Source organism: Stylophora pistillata, chromosome 1, assembly GCF_964205215.1.
Source record: "Stylophora pistillata chromosome 1, jaStyPist1.2, whole genome shotgun sequence".
NCBI lineage: Eukaryota > Metazoa > Cnidaria > Anthozoa > Scleractinia > Pocilloporidae > Stylophora > Stylophora pistillata.
In genome coordinates, this window is record NC_142519.1 from 27,338,439 (window position 1) to 27,360,648 (window position 22,210).

Here is a 22,210-nt window from a genome sequence, read left to right on the forward strand (position 1 = left end):
TTAAACTTCTCAGTTATGCTAAGTAAGGAAGACAGATTGATTTATATTTTACGAGAGCAAAAAGTCGTCTAGCGACAACTAACGCTCCTGGTTAATATTCTTTAAGTTGTATCGTAGAATTAGTTAAGCCTCTTATTAATACGATTAAGTTTTCATCTAACGCTTGAAAAGCAAACACTTCATTAGCAGTTGTCAGTCGGTTTGACATTAAATTAAAAAGACAATAAAAACGTTTTCACGCCTTTTACAAACGTTCGGGTTTTTGGCGCGTTGTTAAAATTAACAATGTTGCTAAGGTTTTCAGTGTGTTCGGGTGGTATGCAGTTTGTTTAAAGTCAACAAATACAAACTCTGCTGCTTTATGAATAATTTGAGCCCATATGAGCTAAGCACATATTTAGTACAAATGGCTTTCGATGTGAACCCGGAGCATAGGTTCCAAAAATCCAAAACGCTGATAATTTTAAGGCGCCATTTTCTTGCACGTGCAACATTTGTGTCACAGAGATTTGTCTCTGTGACGTTCACAGAGCGAGCAAATGAACGTGTGCTAGCAGACACGAAATGATTTGAAAATATTGCGTGGACGGCTCAATGTGCGAAAACGGTATGATTCTGGTTACACAAGAAACTGAGGAGCCTTCCGCGAATAACTCGATATTGTTCCACAGTGATTTATTATGTTCCTCGTTGGGGCTGTCAGAAGATTTAACTGGGGATGAAAACGGACTATATGAGAGCCTTAGCATGGAATATCCCGAGGAGTCGGTCTTCTCAGCATCAGACACAGAAGCTGACTCTGCGATCTCGTTGGTTAAATGTCTGAACAGTGCTTCGCCATCTTCTTCGCTTGTTTCTCGTCGCAACGATAATTCTGCCATCGTAAGACTGAACAACGAATTGCTGAAAGCCAAAAAAAGCAACTGGGAAGTGCTGGACGCTTTGGCAAAAGCTTATCGAGATATAAAAGATCTACGTTTGCGAGAAAAACGAGTGAATGCTATTTTGTCGAGCTGTGACGGTAAACTCAGTGGTACTAATGGCTTGAGTGAAAGCGTGTTGTTACCGGACAGCAAAATTATAGAGTTGCAGCTTTCTTTGAGGAGAGAAGAATCTGTGAAAACGCGAGAAGACTTGCGTGCTCTTATGAAAGAGCGAGACAAGCTGAAAGAACAACTAAATAAGAGTGAAAATGAACGGCGTTTGGTTTCGCTTACAAGCGATCATAGAGAAAGGGAGTTGGAGCTTTGTCAGAGCCATATCAAAGATTTAACAGCCGATATCAAAGAGAAAGATGCCAAAATATCATCCGCTCAAGACAAGTTGGCTGCCTTTGAAAAAGATATAAAACACAAGGACGAAGAACTTGAGAAAATACGAGACGAGAAATATTCATTTAGGGATGCAGTAGTCCGGAGTGAACAAGAGATAGAAGCTCTGACAGAGAAACTTCAAAACCTCCTACTTTCCAAGGAGGAAAATGCCAACAATTCAAATTACACGGGTCACTCACTTGGAATTCAAAATGAGATTTCGCGCCTTCCAAGCGAAGGACAAGTCATTGTGGAGGACGCAAGACTTCAAGATGAGATACGCGCCCTGGAGGCCAGACATGACAAAGACATGAAAGTCATCAGCGATTTGAGTGCACAACTTAAAGAATGGGAAAGGTTTGTAAAAGCTTTGAAAGTTAGTTTTCTCTGGTAAAAATATCCAATATCATTTTAATCTACTATATTTACACTATCAGCTATACTGATGTTGTCGAGTTACTTCGTAGTTGTTATGGAATATTGCAAAAAATATATCGGCGCAAACGAGATATTAATAGTTGCTTGTATTACAAAAGATTCAGTCGGTTTTAAAAAATTACTTAACAGCCTTTTTTTCCCCAAACCTATCGACCGAAAGGTAAAGTCCTAGCAAAACACAATATAATTTCAATGTAGTTGCTCCCAGCTGCCAATTGAACTGAAATAAAATTTCTGTTTGAACGCCTGCCTTAAAAAATGTCCTAACAAATATCCTAAAACAGCCTAACGTAGTTTATCGTGGACTTTTCGTTGATTGGATTCATTCGCTTCCAGATGGTATTATAGTTCTGCGGAGATTTTGATTCAAAATTGTTTCTCTATTATAGAAGCATCACTCTGTAATAAAATCTTAAGAAAGAGGGGTAATTGGTTCTTTTGTGATGAGTATTTTAGGAACAATGTCGAAAGGATTCATTATATTACACAGCGTAAAATGAAAACGGAGAATTTCTCATCAGCAGAGTAAGCTTCAAAAAATTTAAATTTAAAATTGAAAAGTTATAATGTCTTTTAAAGGAAACCTTAAAATAGCTGAAACAATTTTTTTTTGTATATAATTGGTTTGCAACCAGATCTCCTCAAATAGCGAAGAGAAAAAATTTACTTTATATCGCGGAACTAATCTGTTTTAGTGATTATTTTGAAACCCATTCTGTCTAGATGGGATAAACAAAAAGACAAAGTAAATCTTAGAAGTCCTTTTTTAAACGCAGAAACATCTGCTCTGAAAGAGCTTTCGATTGCAATATGCATTTCGTGGTATATGTGCTTGTTCATCTGAAAGCAGAAAAGTGTAACGAGAAACTGAACCATTATAGTTGAAGTGTAAAACGTCAGTTGTAAATATGCCTAGATTTTCTTTGAACTCCTTACGCCCGACATCAGTATGTATATTCTTCGGACTGTTCTCTATACATTTCCTATGAGACTATCAAGACGAATTTGTTTAACAATGAAGGGCTTCTTTAATTTACGATCATGCTGCCTTCAGAAGAAGGCAGCATGGTCGAGGGGTCAGCGTGTCGTACTTGCAATCCGTCGCTCCCGGGTTCAACTCCCCGCCCTGGCCACTACTTGGATTTGTTTCACGGTAGCACCGAGTCTCAGATCCTCGACCAAGCTTGTAATATAGCCAACTGGTTTGCCTTCGGTTAGTTGGGATTCTTAACAACGTTATTCTCAATTTGAATTATTTGTTTAAGTTGTTTCGTGGAAAACCTGTAAACTAGCTTCTAGCTAAGTGTTTCTCCACGTTAATTTGTTTATTATTATCATTATTATTATCCTTTATTCTCATGACCCTAATATTCGATTCAGAAGCGATGCTGTGAGGGGAAACTGGATGCTTGTCACCTCTAGGAGTTAAAGGGTTAATTTGAGAGGAAAATGTTTTGCGTTAGCTGTGTTTTCAATCAGACCGGGATTGTAATGGTTTTATTGACATAAGGAAGAGAGTTCTGTTGTTTCTTTTTCTGAGTCAGGGTAAGCATCGTTTTATCGTCCTTGTGCTAGAGCAATTTTCAATCGAGTGTTGATCGGCTAGTTTTTTCCTTCAAGTCGTCGGTAGTTTCTTGTGATATTTTACGTTGTACTGATAGGCCATTTGAATTACCTTGGTTTATATTTCTGGGGCCGGTTTACACGTACGCAAGCATATAAGCGCATATGAGACATTGAATCCTAGTAAAAGTACTATCATTGATGGCTTAGGTTAGACTGTTAAATTTATCTCAAGTAAAGGCCCCACTTGACTGTTGTTAATGGCATATCCCTTAAGCCGGCGACATAACAGGCGCGTTTAGGTCTGTGCCTTTTGCTTGTGTTTAGGCTTGTGTCGCACATGTAAACCAGCCTTTGTAAGAATAGCTAAGCTGTTTGATCAGTTTTTTTTATAGGGTGTCTATATCATACATTTTGCCCAAGTACATTTGGTAATAGGTAAGGGGTTACGTCAAAAGCAAAGAGATGTTGGGCTTCTGGATATCTAAACTCTATTCTGAGCGTACTCAGTTTCTAAATGATACGAATATTTCTTTACTGGCTTACAGCTCATGGAATTAAGGCTATAAGCACCCTATTAACGAGGGATGTTCTTGGACAAGACAGTTAACTATCACAGTGCCTAATGTGATGGCTTAAAGCTGAGAGGTAACTTGCGCTGGGCTTCCCAGAGAAACAACATTAATACTCTTCATGCTCATGAAACGAGGGGGCGTCATCAGTAATGGGCTAACAGGATTGAGAGACTACACGTACTTCGTGGTCATATTTGTTCTGAGTTTTTTTTCCCTTTTTTTTTACAGGATTGTTACCGCCATGAATAAACTTGTGGAAGATACGAACCAGCAGCAGATTGGAGCTAGGAACGAAATTGCTGATTATGTAAGAATGCTTGAGAAACAGTTAAGGGAATTAAAGAAGAACAAATCGATCCCCAACAAGCAGAGTGACTCTACGCGAGATAAGAGAAAGTGGTCTACTGAGGCCACTGCACAGAGTGAGCCTGCAAATATTGAGGATTTAGAAGATGATTGGCAGCACGTTAGCCCAGAGCTAAACCCATCGGTTGATGTGAACTTTGTAGATTATCTAAAATGTCCCCAATCGTCTGAGGTTGATGGGGAGAAGGATTTAAAAGACGCTTTGCGTGACAGCCAAGTTATTGCTGTTGATTTGGACGAAGTTTTCGCGCCAAAAGAGGAAAGCATCGACTTTTGTCTCCAATCTTCGGCCGGACTTGTCGTTCAGCCTGAGGAGGTGCGAATGGCCAGGGTGGCATGTACAGAGACCTTTGTAGCCCACGTTCCTGAGGTAAGAACCGTTGCCAATGTTCCTGATGCGAGAACAACGAACGTGAGGGATTCTCATGTCTCCGTCCAACGCCCAGCTCGGAAAACGGGCTCAGGGAAAAGAAGAAAGCTCCCCCAGGCTACCAGGAAAACACGTGCCTTAAGCACAGACAGTGAATTATCACAATCTGACGAAACACTGTCGATAACGTCATCTGAATCACATATATCCCGCGATACAACAAACATGCGTAGGGTTTCCCGCGGAGGGTCAGGTCGGCGACTACCCACTGTCCCTAGTGGAGAAGAAGTCGGTGTAGGTCCAGTGAAAGCAGATGTTTCGGCTGCTAGAGAGCCCCCGGCAGTGGCGTCAATTTATCAGAAAGGATTAACTGTTCCTAGTAATCTTCGGCAAGATTCTAGATTTGGTGAAAGTTTCAGAAATTCTCCTATGCTCACCAACAAGGATCGTAAGTTCAGTATCAGCAAGCTTAGGAGGAAGTTTACCAAAGAAAAGAGAGGTCCAGGTAGGATACGAGATCACTTTCTGAAATAAAAATATAGCTTGATTCTCTCGGTCTGAGTGAAGTGAATTAGGTTGTCTGTCAGTTTCTCTGTCATTTTACGTATAAGGTGGTTTTATTTACGCTTTGAAAGTGAAAAGCGGCGAAGCCGCACAACTTCATACCGTTCATTTTCACTGCTCCGCCGCGTGGCGCTTCAAAGTGCACACAAAACTACACAGGTTATCTGTCTGTCTGTCTGATATTTCTAGCAAGAAGAGTTGCCCCACCCATGCGGTTTCTTAAAAAAAGAGAATTTACGAAGATGCTTGCTTGACTGTATTTCGACTTTTTCTTTTGTCCAATAAACAAGCGCTCATAAAGTTTTTTAAAAAATTTGAGGTGTAAACGCTTTGATTGAGCCTGGATGGGTCAATGGTTTTGAAGAAGCAATTATGGTCCTATCAACGCCCAGACATATAGGTCTTTCAAATAGTGTTAAGTCATCCTTAATGTTGGTTTACTTCATCTTGCGGAAAAGTGTTTAGAAATAGGACACTTGACATGATGTTTTTTTTGGTATAATACTTTGGTAATTGCAGTTCTTTTTTCTTTAAGAGTACTTCCCCTCTTTTAAGTTCCTTGGTGGTTTTACCACGGCGTGAAAATTGTGATAAATAGTCATTTAAATAAAAAAAACTCATCTCTCAAGATTATGATTACTCTAAATATTCCCTGACCTCAATAGCTGTTAAAACTCGAATTCGAAAGTTCGTTTCTCGGGCAACATACTTGACATTATGCTTATCACCGTTAATATATCTTTAGTTAGTCCGTTATAAACAGTAGTACGGTGGCTCAGAAGGCTCAACGCAAACAAAAAATATACTGCAGCAAATAAAAAATATACTGCAGCAAATAAAAAATATACTGCAGCAAATAAAAAAATCAGAACGCAAAGAAAAAAAGTACCGCAGCAAATAAAAAAATGCAACGCAAACAAAAAATACTGCAGCAAATAAAATATGCAACGCAAACAAAAAAAATTGGAACGCAACACCAAGGAAGACTGGGTAATAGTTCTTAGTTTCCCGCCAAAACAGCATAAACTGGAACTCGCTTTTGGGTATAGACGAAAGCGATCTGCGTAGGATTATAGAAGATTACTTTCAACAAGGGTATGAAAATAGAGTTATTATCGATTTTTTAAAGGAGCAGCATGGTACTGTCATAAGTTTAGCAACTTTGAAACGACGGCTAAGAGGATACGGCCTTCGAAGAAGGGGGTCATCCGTTGACGATCAACAGCTGAGGAACTTAATTCAAAGTTTAAGTTCAGGACCCGGGGAACTTCAGGGATATAGATCAGTATGGCATTCATTGCGAATAGAACATCATGTTCATGTTTCAAGACAACGTGTTGCCGACATTTTGAGAGTTGAATCCGCAAGGAGTTCAACAAAGACGACGGCGTCTGAAAAGACGAAGATATTCAAGTTGTGGTCCCAATTTTTGCTGGCATATCGACGGTATTATACTTGAATTGATATAGATTGTAATTCATCGGTAAACAGCCTTGCATAATCCCCGATCATCCTCGAGAGCCTTGGCAGGATTTTAAGATTAAGGATTATAGGCATCTTTTGAGCAAGGATTTAGAGTACTGCAGCTTGACGACCATAACAACGATTTCTCTAGAAACAAACAAGCTTCTCGTATATTTTTAATTTGAAATGTGCGTATATCTGAGCTTTTAAACTTTCAGTTATTTTGTTACTGAGGACCTCCCTTAAAACCACTTGACGTGATGGGAGTGTCCTCTTAAAATATGATTTATTATTATTATTATTTCATTTGTCTCCAGAAAAAATCACTGCCGTGTCAGTGTGACGTTAATGCTTCAGTACTCTATTCACCACGAGTAGAATTGTTGATTATTAATTCAAGCAACATTATGGATTATCAAGACTTCCTCTTCCCTCCTCTAACAGGGCCTTACAAAATTATTATCATATTCCTGATCATCACCATTATATATTGTCATTATCACTAACATTGTAATCATGCATCCCTTTAATCATTATTGATACCATATTTTGTTTGGTTTTGAAGGTTATGATAAGCTTAAACCATTTGGGTTCCCAATACACGGGGCAGTAGATGGCTACAGCCGAAAAGTGCTTTGGCTTAAGGTAGCTAAGTCTAATAATAAACCAGAAGTTATTGGTGTTTTTTTCTTGGTTGTGTCAGAGAATGCTCTGGATGTCCCATTCTTGTAAGAACAGACTGTGGCACAGAAAATGGCACTGTAGCTGCTATCCAATCATATTTTAGGCAGGAAGGCAATGATGAATTTGCTGGTGAAAAATCTCATAGGTATGGAACATCACCAGCAAATCAAAGAATCGAATGTTGGTGGTCATCTCTAAGACGAGCAAGAACATCTTGGTGGATAGATCATTTTAGTAACACAGTAAACACTGGATTAGTGGACACTAAGCTTAGCAAGGAATGCTTGTGGTTTTGCTATGAAAGGGTACTTCAAGATGAATTGGACAAAGTGAAACATCATTGGAACACTCACTGAATACGCCCATCAAGGTATAGCACAGTGCCTGGCATTCCTAATGTACTTTACCACTTACCTCATCGTTCTGATGGTATTGACTGCAAGGTGAGAATTCCAGCTGAAAAGATAAATGCTGTGGAAGTATATGTACATGGTGATGATGACAATGATTCAGCTATATACCAAGAGTATTTTGATTTTGTTCCGCATAATGAGATGCTTCAGTACCCAAACACTCCTGATGAGGCGTTCCATCTCTTTAAAACCTTATCAATTATTGCTAACAGGTAACTCTGCAAATGAACCCTAGTAGGGAATTATAGATGTACAGCAAAAGGAAATTGTCATGATATAGTTTCAAATTTATGATTAGGTACTTGACTGTATGTTTATGGAACTTAACTTAAGAAAAAATATGACTGCATGACTATAAATAAGCAAGCACATGTATCAAGTAATCAATTTAATTATCAAATACAAAACTGATAATTCTTTATAAACATCAAGGCTTGTTAATTTACAAACGGATAACATGTACTACATTGTATTATTTGTAAAATTATAAACTTTGTGCAACCCCAACTTAACTGTAACATGTGACATAATTGTCATAGAGTGCAATATATAAACCCATGGAACAGTATTCCCAAAACAATTAAATGTAATCTACAAATGCATGATAAATTTCAACTGTGAAAGAAATTATAGCACTTTAAGTCAAATAGTTATTAATAATAGTTGAAATAAAAATAGAAAAGCTTATAGGACTATAATTATAAGGAATTTCATGGGTATATATTATTTGAGCTCTTACAAAATCATACAATGTCATTATCTGCTTGCATTTAATAGTAGAGTAGTTTTCAGAAATACATGAAACTTGTATCAAGTAGTATGTGCATATGTCAATAACTTCAAAAGGAAACAATGGTATAGTAATCACTTCTGTGTATTATTTTAATGCCTGTTTCAATTGTTTATGAAAACCACTCTAATCATTTACTTCAGAACTGTCAAACCTATCAAAGGTAACATTTTTAAAACTGCAACTTGATTAGTTTACTAATAGCAAAGTTGCTCCACCTGCTAAAAAGTGTTTATGCATTCTGTAAAGTAAAACACATGACTATGATTGTAAACTTTCTTCTAAACAATGCCAAAACCTGGAGAGTTAAGCATGCAAAATATGAAATCTCCTGTAAATGACCCATAACTAGATAACAGATTGTCTGTAACTGTAATATACAGTACATTAGAGCAAGTGCTAACGTAGAGCTTTTTATTCCCAGGCCTTCCCAATTGAAGGCCTGGGATGTAAACCTAATGGAGGGATACTCCTACTCCCTGTTAAAAATGCTAATATACCTTCAAGAGAAATATTTACTGTAACATAGGAATCAGTACTACTATCATAGACCTCACTCTTAACAAGACCTTGTCCAATGTCTCCCAACAATTGGTTCCAATAAAAAAGAATGGTCTTTTCTTTTTCACTTTTGTTGCTTCCTTCAGGAGCTAACTTGACAGTAAATAGGCCATCTATTAATTCTGCAGTTTAAGTATTACTAGAAAATTCAAATATATTCCTTGCCTCAATGGGGTGATTCCTCAGCATGTGTAAAACCCCAACTGCGTTTAACCCATCAATAAACTGATTCATTTCACCAAGAGAAGGTGTTAAAGTGTAATGGATTGTGGCGGCTGTTAAAAACTCGGCCTTATTGGAAAAGACTATTGCTTTGGTATAGCCCATATCATGAAATGATTCACTGAAATAAGAGTTAGCTTTCTCTTCAAATAACTTTGGGTCAATATTGCTCTTAACATGCTTAACATCACCATGTAAAAGATAGTCCACAACTGGTGGACAGAAAAACTGGGGACCCCCACTACCATTAACAATGGCCAAACCACAACATAAACCATACTTGAAGTAATCATTTTGCTGAAGTGCAATTAGATTATGTGCAAAGATTTTACCATTTCCTTCTTCCCCAACAAACAAAGATGAATATAATGCTTTATGGATTAAGGAAAAGAATTCTCTTTTGGGCCCTCCCTGGTCAACCCCAGCCTCACCCACAAATTGCACTTTTACTTAACTATTTTTATTAAGATCTTCCTTCTTTACCCTGTCACATTTCATCTTTGTGTCTTCCCATAAAGAGCTTCTTCTTACTTTGAACCTGAGAAAAATAACAGGACATTACTGGTAGTTTCTAACTAGAAAGTGAGTGTTGTAAGTAAGAAAGGCACTGTTTTGAGGGATTTGAAACAGTAGCTCAACAAACAGGGTACACATGTTTCAACTGAAAGTATGTACATAACTATTTATTTAAAAATAAGCAAAATGACTTCTGTCGCTGTTTATAAGTTGTATTGCAAGAGTGTTCAACCATGTAAAATTGATTTGCCAAACTGAAATACATGAATAAAATGAGATTCTAATGAGATTCTTAACTTCATGTATTAGTATAGTAGGTGGACCATCACAGCGAATGAACAATCTAGGAAATTGTAATAGAATGTTGAAAGACCTGAAAATATTTTCGGGCTTCCCATTAATCACCCAGATTGTTTATTCACTGCGACGGTCCACCTAATGTACTAATACACATATCTACCGAAGTTCAGTTCGGACCATTTCATTTCAAACATTAACTTCATTAAACAAAATTCATCAATATAATAGAGCTGTTTTTAAAGTCCTGCACTAGCCCCCCACAACAGCCCGCCCCCAATCAGTAACCTCCAAAATTGAGAAATTTATCAAATCAAACCTGATGTAAGATTTCTCTTCCAATTCAAGTGCTTTGCATTCACACAGCATTTGAAGATCTTTGGTAAATGTGTTTGTTGTGCCAGCTTCAGTCTCCTCAGGAATGTGTATAATACTTTCATAACTTTCCTCTCCATCTGAATCATCAGAAACATAGAGTATGTCCCCATACTGTCTGTTAACATACATATAGTCAAGGCCACTGGATGTCTGATAAACTTAGCTTTGGTTTGAACTGCTCATGCTTGCATTGTTTGCAATGGAGGTGCTGGCATTTGGGGTTTAAATAATCTTTCTGGCTTTGGTTTGAACTGCTCATGTTTGTATTGTTTGCAATGGAGGTGCTTGCACTTGAGGTGAAGACTTTCTGGCAGACAGGGCATTTTGCAGTGGAATCACAATTGACTAACCACTCTGCGAGACAAACCTCATAAAAGACATCTCCACAACTATTTGGCTTGGCAGCAATTTCATCTTTAGATATTTCCTCCAAACAAATTGCACAACAAACATTGGGCTCAGTTTTTCTTAAGTTGGATGAATGACCCTGAGAATGAGAATTCATAAACTCACATTAGCTTATAATTTCTGTCAAAAAATCCTCTCCCTGTAAAAAAGAATGCTAACCCTTTGCCCGACCCCCACCCCCTGTGGGCTTGGCATAGATAAGTGAGTGCATTAGCAAAGTTTTAATTATGATTTTGACATCCCGCCACAGGACAAAAGAAAAGTATACGAATAAAGACCGTCGTCACTAAAACTACTCAATAATCGGCACCTAAAGTAATGAAATCTTTCAGGTAATGAAGTTAACGTCTAAAATGCCCCTACGTTTTTACCCTAAATGTCACCACTTCTTTTTTATTTATATGTAAAACAATATACTTTAACCACTTACTTTAGCTGAGCTATCATAAATGCTCTTCTGCAACTCTTCATCATCACTGGAAGTTTCTGGTTCGCTTTCCACGTTCAACATCTTGGGCATTTCGGAAAACAGAAAATCTGATTTTGTACTGATAATGTTATTCTCTTGTACTGCCTTCCAACTTCTTCTCTGTATTTCTCCAATACGAAGGGCTCATTAGATCCTGGTATATTGACTATCTCGCTACCGTCGGGGTAAAGAGGAACATACTCTCATCCATCATGCAGGCTTTTATCGTGACTTGTATGTTTAGTGACTGCTTTCTCCGTTATCTGACTTGCACTTGCATCTGTGGTAATAGTAATTGGCAATGTATTCCCTCTACACTTTTTAAGTTCACCATTACAGTATTTCATTACTCCTATATTGACAATAACATCCTTCTTCTTACTAGCAGTAGTCACTTTGGGTTTCTTCCCTTTGGGCTCAAACTTTCCTCTTCTTTCTTCTTCATTCCTTTTTCTAAATTCGGAAAATCCGATGGTAGAAGCCTTAGTAGGAGATGTCGATTTAGAACCGCAATTCGAACAAAATTTTGCCAACTGTGGCAAAGACTTTCCACATTCGCTGCAAAACATGGTTTCGGAAAGGAGAACAAGCTAAGGATGGAACGAGTGTTGGCGGGAAACTAAGAAAGAACTATTACCCAGTCTCCCTTGGCGTTGCGTTTCAATTTTTTTTGTTTGCGTTTTCTTTTTTCTTTTTTTTGTTTGCGTTGCATATTTTAATTGCTGCAGTATTTTTTGTTTGCGTTGCATTTTTTATTTGTTGCGGAACTTTTTTTCCTTTGCGTTTTTATTTTTTTAAATTTGCTGCAGTATATTTTTTATTTGCTTTGAGCCTTCTGGGCCATCGTACAGTAGCTCCATAAATCGGCTCCTCCCTTTCGACTTCTTATAGATACAACTTCCAAGCGACAAAGGATCCCTACACTCCTGAGGATGGAGGGCGAGGCTAAATTTACTAAGTGTTTGTTGTGTTTAACCAGGGTCACCAAAAGTCAATGATACTCGAGACTCCAAAAAGGAGCGTTTAAGGCAGAAGCTCTGCCTGGGAGGAACAAGAAAACGAAGTAGTTCAGTTGGAACTGTGAGTAGCGTCTCCAACAGTTTCAGATCTGTAACTCCCTTGAATAGTGACGTAGAGGATGAGAGCGGATTAGTAAATGAATCTTTTGAATGGGTTCATTTGTCGCCATCCATTAAGACTTCCACACCAAGGAAAGGAATCGAGCAAAGGATCAGAGGTAAAGTAAATAAACATTCACCACAACGTGTAAACAAGCAGAGAGATATATTTTTTCGTAGAATATCCGGCATTTGGTTTGATTATACAACCCCAGCTCTGTGTTCCGTTGGTCCTATCCCGTTATGCTTGATGTTGCAAAGTCTCCTTAACCTCGGCCTTACACTCTCAAGATCTCCTTAGTAATTCTCCTTACTGTCTGCCATACAATTCTTATGATGTTAGTTTGGAGAATTTGTACTGGATCAACTAATAATCCTATTGTTGACATTTCTCTTTAATCTTATCACTTGTCTGTTTGATATTGTGTTGATATTGTGATAAGAACTTCCGCCTTGGTCATCACTCGTGGGGGTGAAAGGGTTAATACACATGTTGGTTTTGATTATAGGCTTTTACGCTGCCTGCTATGGCAACAAGGAGTTAAAGAATCAGTTTATAGAGACTGGCTGCCTCGAGTTTGCGATGTGCTTTTTGTTGTTGTTGTTTTTTGTTTCATGTTGGAAACCGTATAGTTTGGTTAGAATTGTGCTTTACTTCAACTTGGTTGTGTTTTTTGATTTGTATCAATCTTATCTAAGAAATTATACGGCGAATCTGGGCCGTTTAAGCGCTTTCATTCATCGACAGTCAATCGACCATATAACCAGACTTGGCCGTGCCTTTGCAAGGTAAAGCCGAGGATATCAGCGATTGCAGCAAAAGTGGCGAACAATTTCCCACCGATGCTGGAAGTAAGCCATCAAAAATCGATTTTTTGTTTCATGAAAACTCGCTCCACGCTCTGAGCCAATCAGGTGCAAAGGTAATCCCAATTATTAATTGATTAGTCGCGTTTTCCCGAGCTTAGTGGCCGCTTTCCTGCTAATTAACCCTTCCACTTCCAAGATCTCCACACCAATTCTCCACTCTATCCTCTATACATTTCTCATGCACAATTATGGCTCTGAGAATTCTATGTTGTTTAATGGAACGATGTTCCCTTCTGGGGTTTTAATTCACTCGTTCTGATGTCTATCAATAAGATGATTTTACTTCAGATTAAATAAAGTACTACTTTTTTTCTGAAAGGTGATTTTCCTCAACGGTCCAAGCAAAACATAGGCCAGCGTAAGAGATCCGCCTTGCTACTTATATTTCAGTTTCTAAATCCAGTTGAGCTCTGCGGCCTAGCTCGAGTGTGCCGTGAATGGCGTGCACTGAGTGAACATCCTGCGCTTTGGAAAAGCGTGACCTTACACGGGATATCGCTGAATAATATGGTGAGTGCCCTGCAAGGGTTTTGTTAGTTTTGTAACAATTTCACTGATTTCATTTCATTTTTGTCGAGGAAACGTCTGCATGGTACAAAGTGGGAAAAAAGATTAATTTAGTTGTTTTTGTTGCAGGCTCTTCAGGTAATTTCTAGGAGATGCAGCTCCACGCAATTCCTAAAGCTCAAAGGTCTGTTTAAAAATCGCGTTAAAAAAAGGGGCTGATGGTAGATGCTTTTGTCCTCACATAGTCAACCTACACGCTAAACGTATTGTTTACTATCAAAACGATTCTGACAGCGTTTAAAGAATTATTGCTGTCGCCAGGCTGATGGTGTTTTTTTTGAAGATAAGAGAATCATCAAACACTTTTTTGTTTCTTCTTGCTGTTTTTTAAGTACAGGAATACCTCCATGGTTGCCACAGATCAAGAAATAGTCAGGGAAAAAATTTCTTCGAGTTCAGGGAATATATGAACTTTCATGTATTCATTGTATCTAGTTCAGGGAAAGTCAGGAAATTTCTCTTGAGGAAGGGAAAAGTTATGTCTTTAAAAAAAGTCAGGGAAAAATGAAATGTGGAGTAAATGTGAATGAAAGATGGGGATGTAACTCATGTATGTTGTTTGATAAAGTCTATAGACTCTTGACAAGCTTCTTGTTTTCCTTGTAATGCAATCACAAGTTGGTTAGGGTCTGAAATCATACTTTTTTTCCTTCTTTTCTCAATCATTTCAAATTCTATATTACATTTCATGGACATGAAACGTGTCGGATCGGTAGAATATTATTCCATGACATTGAACAACAAGCTGATGTTGGGTCTCCAATGAATCAATCATTTTTCCTCGTCTCGTAAAGGAACTAGGAACTTTACGAACCAGAACGCGACTCGGTTTGAAAACACCGAAACCGAGAAGAGCCCGGGGCGAGAACGCCGTCACGAGCGCGGGAAAAACAAAGTTACGGATGCGAACGCGACGACAGAGACAGACCTGTGCAAATCCTTTAAACTCCGCTAAACATATTTTCGTTTTATAGCTGCTGTTACACGTCATAAATGGCAACATTCAGAGAGGCAAGGGAAGCTTTATTGTTTGCCTATCAAGATGGAAGCATTGCTGATACAGAGTTTGCCCTGTTGTACGATTTAAATTCTTCTGAAAATCTCGAATCTCCTTATTGGAAGTATGGTCGCTTCGATCTTGATTCTATGTCAGATAATGAGTGTAAGACTGAGTTTCAGTTTTTCAAGAACGATATTTATTTACTCGGTGAAGTTCTTGATATTCCAGACATAATGAACTCAGAAAAACATTTTTTCCTTTAAGGTAGCAAAAGAAAATTTAATTCTAGTTGAAATTCAGTAGAAACTACTTCGCTTCTTTGCGACGAACCCTTTCTTGTTTTGAACGGATTCTCGGAAACAACCTCTGCATCACAGGACATCATGCTCGCTTGTCCACTACATCACATTACTGCGTGAAAAAAGAACAGTCTGTTTTAGTTTGTTTTCAATGAAAAACATAAATATACAATTTAAACTCACTTTCATCGTATAGTTAAGCAGGGCAGGAAATTGAATCTTCTAATAAACTAAATTGGACTTACTTGCCAGTTTTCGACTTTGGTATCGAACTCGGTGGGTCTGCGTGTTGTCCATTCATCGTAGCTGTAACCGATTGACCTGCAGTAAAAGGCAAATTAAAATGTTTGTTTGGTATTTTTTACAATAAATAACACTTTCATGGACTCAGAAAAACAGTTTTACCTATAAGGTAGCAAAAGAAAACTTAATTTTAGTTGAAATTTAATAGAAACTACTCACGTTTACTGGAAACGCTGCAATTGTCAACCTCGTGTTCTAAACGTGAAGAAGACGCGTTGCAGTTTAGCGCGAAGCATGCGCAGTGAAGCACTTTGGGAACAAATTACTTCCGGTGACGTTTCAGGCTGCGTCGCGTTCTGGTTCGTAAAGTCCTTACTGTCAGTTCGTGTACGCTGCATGTGACTTACTAAAAGCATAGATGAATAGGTAGGTGGAGGAGATGGCTTTGGAGGGAAAGTTGAAGGCCATTATCGAGACTAAGTTGTGAAATTGTTGATTGAGGCAGCCATGTACCTTGAGTTTAGCCATCATTGATTTAATAAGAAACTAACTCTTAGTCGTTGATGATTAGGCGGAATGTTTGCCATCCATTTAAGTTTTTTTCAATTGTTCAAACGATTTCTAAAGTGAGGACGTGTTGTGAACTTTTAGGGCTGAGGAAAATAAGATCAAGAGACAAATCTAATGCTTTAAATACATCAGAGGATTTGCGGTGAGGCCTTTACGAAGTTAGCAGTTATTCCGTTAGCCTCATCTTTCTATCGTTCATGTATCTAATTTTAATCATACCGTTATAGTTATATCATAGCCTTTTACAGCTCCATCACCTCGTTTTGCAACTCCTCTCAAGAACCTTAACGTTGCACTGCACGCCTTTTAAAGCTTGGTAAAAGTGAACGGGGGATTTTCTTCTCTTAGTTGTTTGAGTAGGGAGAAAAGAGTAATTTTTCTCATGTTCCTTGAATTCTATACAACGAGCGATAAATGCGTGGACGTTTTATTCATCATGACGATGGTAATGCGAACACACTTTTTGATAATATTTATACAATCAATATGGTAACACTGTTTATTCGCCCTGTTTACTTTGATTAAGCTTATATCTCCAATTTTTTGCCAACGTTTCATATGCTTAATTTTTTAGGTGTCATTTCGAGAGAGGGATGGAGTGTCTTTTGAGGGCTGCTGGTTCAAGCTTGTCGAGCCTGCACGTCGAGGACTGCGGTGTATTTATATCAGACAGGTACGTTGTGTAGAATACGCATGACCATAACGAAGTAAAAACCTGAAAGCTTTGCAAAACACATACTGGTGTTACCATCAGAAAAAAAAAATTAACAAAGGAGACTAATACTGTAAAGTAGAGTTACTAAACAGAAAAAACGCAAACTAGCACCAAAAACAAATAAAGAATAAGTAACAATACTCACTGTTTGCCTTGATTTTATTTTAGGTGTTTAGCTCTGGCAGGCTCTCACTGCAAAGAGCTACAAGCATTAATATACATTAGTGATTCATATCCCGCTTGCCCTGAGGCATTATGGGCTTTATGGGCGTGTAGACAGCTTGTCACTCTTAGAGTTTCACCGATGTTTCCGTGGTAAGTCCACCGTGAATATATCTTGTTTCGTTTGGCATCTCAAGGTGATTGTATAAAAATTACATGCATCCAACACAAATTTACTTTTTCCTATAGTGACCATCCTGGACGATTCAATGACAAGAGCCTGGAAACGATAGCAAACTGCTGGCCGAATATGCGTCATCTGTCGGTTGGCGGACCCAGTCTCTCGTCCGCGGGACTTATTTATATCGGTAAGCACTGTAAACTTTGTTAAAGTTTAAACACTCTCTGTGATGAATTCATCATGCGAATGATATGATGTGGGGAATGAAGATGTCACTTCACTGCTGTGTCTTTTCTCAGTCAAAGGTTGCCTGAGGCTCCAAGAGCTGGAACTTGATCGGACGATTGCGATCAACGAAGAAATTGCCCACGCCATGTGTCTGTGTGGACTGCGAGGCCTGGAAACTATATCCTTTACATTTACCCCAGTCTCTCCCGGAGCCATTAAGGAATTATTCGGTAACAACAACTGAATATTTATCTGAATTTTTTTTTCTCCAGACGCCTGATTTTGTTTACCCAAAAATTGCGCAATTCTCTTAATTAAAATTGTGTTACGTCCGTTAGGTGCGTGCCCGCGGCTGGAGCGCATCGAAGTGCACATTGGGATATCAGATTACTTTATAGACGTGGATGATGACGTCACGAAAAGGAAATACTCTTGCATTGTTAAGAAACTTGAGGTAATTCGTTAGAACGCTAGATTCATTTAGAAAGTCTCTTTACAACTGAACTGTAAGGACCTCCCTGAAAGCCACGTACTGTGGTGGAAGCTTCCTCTTTGAAGATTGTTTATCATCACTATTATTATTATTACTGGAAAACCTATGTGATAAAATAGGGGCCCTAGCAGTTAGTGGAAATTAACAATGTAGTTTTAAGTCGTTGAAGCGAATTAGTCCTTGAAAGGTCCATGTTATAGTATTGGAAATCACTCACTCCTTAGACTTAGGAGAATTCATTGAGTTGTGGCTGTAATGATTTGAAAGTTTTCGTACACACTGTAAATGAGCGAGCCAGAGATGACTGCAGTCTCAAACCTTTTCACAATAATACATTTGACCATCTACGAGTAATCCATGCGTTTTGTTTTAATCATGTCCTCCACGAAATAATTTTTTACGGTACTCTGTACGTTCGGGCTGTATGGGTGTATATCACTCGAAACAGGGTGCGGAAAAGAAAGGTTTTCCTGTTTTCGATCATTTAGAAGCCTAACGTTTTCGTAGTATTATAGAAATTAAATTGTAGTATTGATCTTAAAAGCTAAAATTTCCCCAAGTACAATCTGGATATGGACCTTTTTTTTTTTAGTAAGTGATAAGTTGGTATAATTGCTCACTGATAATTGGTTGAAAGGCCTTTAATCCATGGATCTTCTCTGGTATAACCTCTTTTAGCCCCAAGCAAACGTACGAGCAGGTTGCATTGCCTCTGGCATAATAATGACCTTTTTTTCTAACTGAGTGATTCATATACAATGAATATATGAAGTTCATATATTTTTGAACTGCGGTATTAAATACGTATGATGCACGATCTTTCGCAGTAGATAGCGCTATTTATGCGATAGCAAAAATCAGACCTGAAAAAAATCAGGCCTGTACGGGATTCGAACCACTGACCTCTGCGATACTAGTTCATATTCAAGGCTTTTTAAAATATATATAATACATTTGATTAGCAAATATCGACCGAGGCAAAGTGTTTGCCATAATGGCAGCATGAATTATGCATGTTACAAAGGACAAAGACGTTTAGAATATTGTTGAAAATGTCGAGTCTTCATAAAATTAAAGCTTGATTTTCTTTTTCCCTTGCTTAGGCTTTAAAAGGAGAAAACCAGGAATTTGCCCGAGTACTTTGGATAAAATCTGATTATGGATGAGTTATTCCCTGCAGGCTTGCAAATGAGGAAATTGGTGATACAAAAGACCGAAATAACTATTTATTGAGAAAATGTAGAATTTATAAAATGGGTTATTTCTACGCATTCTGTTTTACGCTCAGCAATAAATTATTTCCTTAATAGGTACTTCATCTTTGTAAACTGTATCAAATTGCTTTTCGCCTGTGCCAGCGATCTGATTGTTAAATCTCCCTTTCAGTTTCCCACGATTTCCTTTTTTTGTTGGGCCGATCAAAGAACAGCTAGAGTGCTCGGTATTGCATCGAATTTCTCAGGATAAAGGAATCAAGAAATTACAAGGGTATGGTGTTAGAGAGAGCGTGGTTTCAGTTACACGATATTACTCTCATCTCCAGCATATGTGAGAGGGATAATAATTCCTTCAAAAAACTGCAAAAATGTTTAAAATATGGCTAGTGAGCCTTACTACTTTTCCAACATTCAAAACGTTTGATACACTGGAATGCAAAGGAGGAAAGTGAAGTCAGTTGTTACAGACCAAGCTCTTTACTCCGACGCCATGACGGTGATTCAGGAGTGTGCCTCCTACTAACCAATAGGACACTCTACCTTAGTTACAAGATTTGTGGCGTGGATCCGTGGATTACTGAACATGCACGGTATTTCGAGAGGCAGCTGGCCCCAAACTGTCCGAGATCAAAAGTCAAGCATGACTCTGACTTGTCGGACTTTATAGACGCTTGTATCAGGGTAGATGCAGGCTTGAGCTATAAGTTGTTGCAAAAGAGCTCTAAAGAATGAAGATATAATTAGTAGAACGTTTGGCAAGGCCCACCAAAGCACTAAGTCAAAGTACTTTATAAAACCCGGCCTGGACTAGCAAAAATTTTTTTTGAGTAATCAGATCCAAGAATCGAGCCGGTCAACCTTTGTTAAAGGTAAGGAGTATCTTCACTCGTGAGTGATTTAGCATGGAGTCCGAAAAGCAGACAGATCATGAATCCTTTGTCATGTCCATCAATAGTTCCACGTCTAAACTGAGAGCTGGGCGATATATTTGTTTTTTTTTTTAAATTCATTAGTGCTAGGTTTTTTTTTCGGATTATAGGCAAGTTAAACAATTATTTATTGAGTTGTTTGCTTGTTGCTTAGATCAATAGATCGATCCGTCAAATTCAAATACCACTGGTGACAGTTTTACCACTGATTCAGAGATCGTTTTCCTTAACCAGATTCCGTGAAACTAGATTTAATCATAGATTTAAGAGATAAAAGGAATCGAATTGTGTTCTACCAAGTGCCAAGGTACTAAATTTTGGTATTTTGGTCGGATTTTCTCTGTCCATGGTGTGAATGTCGATTCCGGGTTGTTATAACCAGTTGTGTGAACCTGCTATGAACCTGCTGCCATTTTGATATTGTCGTGTTCGCTCGAACAAGCAGCTTTTAAGGGTTCAATTAAGGAACCCATCATCCCTTTGTTCACTTGACGCTAATTTAGTCCTTCATGCTTCCTAGATGGACAAAACGAGTTTGGAGACATTTGAGAAATATGTTCTCTCGACAAAATTCAGGTTCTCAATTGCTTCTCTTATTTATCGCAATTAGTTTTGTCTTCTACTGCGCAGTGTTTAAAAATATGTTATTTTTCCGAGAGACGTATTTTGTAAACTTCACTGTTGCACAGCGAGTCGTGAGACAGGCTGATCAAGGAGAGGAATCAAGGAAAAAGCTGATATTGCTTTACACCCCATATTTTGGACAAAAATGGGTGAATGATCCCTCCTTAGGACCCACTCGTCTGCCATTTGAAGAGGGACACACGACGTTTATGAACTGCGCGGTTTCTAGTTGTCTAGTGACGTATAACAGGAGTAGGATATTAGAAGCGGATGCTGTTGGTTTTCATGCACGCGACATGCCTAAATTTCTTCCGAGTCGCATATCGTCGGAACAGATATGGTTCTATTTTGTTCTGGAAAATCCACAGCACGTACCTATGGACATCAATGGGTTTGCTGGTATTTTTAACTGGACGATGTCTTACAGCCGGGACTCAGAAGTGTATACACCTTACGGAAAGTATATAACTTTAGAAAAGCCCTCTGAGAAATATCCCACAGCTAAATATCTCACAGCTGGAAAAGATAGACAAGTTGCTTGGTTGGTTAGCAACTGTCAGGCTACTGAACGATATGACTACGTTATGGAATTACAAAACTACATCGATGTTTCCATATATGGTTTATGCGGCCATTTACGTTGTCCTTGGAAACGTGGTTCACCTGTCTGCCACGCGTTGCTAAGGCGACACAAGTTTTATTTGGCGTTTGAAAACGGTAACTGTCCTGATTACATGACTGAAAAATATTGGGAAAATGCGATTGACAATGATATTGTACCTATCGTTATGGGCGGAGCCGATTACAAGGACCTCGCTATTCCAAATTCCTACATTGATGTTCGAGATTTTGATTCTCCCAAACATCTTGCTCAGTATTTGCTTTACTTAGACGGAAATGACACCGCCTACAGAGAATACTTCGCTTGGAAGAAATTTCATAAACGTGTAGCAACGAACCGTGCCTGTGTACTGTGCAAGCAACTTCACAACCAAACTCTGTACGCCATTCCAAGGGCTTACGAAGATATGAGGATCTTTTGGGACAAAAAAAAGTGCAAAAAACTTGGCTTGTTAAAAAAAGAGTCTTCGCGTATTAGGTGAACCACACCATTTAGAAAAGCTTCGTTATCTGATAAGTAAAAGTTATGGTCAGTGTCGTTCATAATACACAACGGCAAAATTGATCAACTTGAAGACTTAATTTTAGGGGTCTTTGAAACGTCCAGGCGTAAACATAACGAGGAGCACCGAAGTGTGAGCTAGGGTTCAAAATAGCAGTCGGAACGTTTAACACACTTACCAGCGATTTTTCACCAAAAAACAGAAAATATTATGCTTATTGATAGTCCAAATGAAGTAAAAGTCACTGTCATGTGTTGGTGAACACTATATATCAGACAATCAAGCCGCTAAGAAATGTTTTAAAAGCTTTTAAGGAACGTAAACGAGTATAAAGTTTCGAAATTTGGAGCGCGCTACGGGGTATTTTTGTTTTCAGTATTCAGCGTTCTACGTATTTGTTCAATCTTGAAACATGCGAGTTTGTGTACACACCGTCACATTACCAGATTTATGTTTCTACAAATACACACTACCTTAGA

At 38.4% G+C, this 22,210-nt stretch overlaps 3 protein-coding genes and 1 pseudogene across 3 annotated transcripts; 3 read left to right on the top strand and 1 right to left on the bottom strand.

The window, feature by feature from the left end:
* Positions 1 to 120: 120 nt before the first annotated feature.
* On the top strand, positions 121 to 19,150 carry LOC111324841 (uncharacterized). Its single transcript, XM_088747016.1, has 12 exons — positions 121 to 1,670; positions 4,118 to 5,130; positions 12,371 to 12,628; positions 13,699 to 13,889; positions 14,016 to 14,070; positions 16,140 to 16,200; positions 16,633 to 16,731; positions 16,942 to 17,088; positions 17,185 to 17,303; positions 17,416 to 17,574; positions 17,683 to 17,798; positions 18,941 to 19,150. Exons 1-12 carry the CDS (start codon positions 595 to 597, stop codon positions 19,001 to 19,003), a joined length of 3,357 nt encoding a protein of 1,118 aa, XP_088603142.1. The 5' UTR covers positions 121 to 594; the 3' UTR covers positions 19,004 to 19,150.
* Positions 7,194 to 9,168, top strand: LOC148741916 (uncharacterized; annotated as a pseudogene).
* Positions 9,231 to 11,960, bottom strand: LOC148741917 (uncharacterized). The gene is made up of 5 exons (XM_088734493.1): positions 11,660 to 11,960; positions 11,472 to 11,596; positions 10,882 to 11,001; positions 10,456 to 10,591; positions 9,231 to 9,772 (listed from the first exon to the last, which is right to left on the bottom strand). The coding sequence occupies exons 1-5, from the start codon at positions 11,958 to 11,960 to the stop codon at positions 9,231 to 9,233; spliced, it is 1,224 nt and encodes a 407-aa protein (XP_088590619.1).
* Positions 19,151 to 19,294: 144 nt separating the features above from the next.
* On the top strand, positions 19,295 to 21,719 carry LOC148741918 (core alpha-(1,3)-fucosyltransferase-like). Its single transcript, XM_088747017.1, has one exon. The coding sequence runs from the start codon at positions 20,493 to 20,495 to the stop codon at positions 21,708 to 21,710; it is 1,218 nt and encodes a 405-aa protein (XP_088603143.1). The 5' UTR covers positions 19,295 to 20,492; the 3' UTR covers positions 21,711 to 21,719.
* The last annotated feature ends 491 nt before the right edge of the window (positions 21,720 to 22,210 follow it).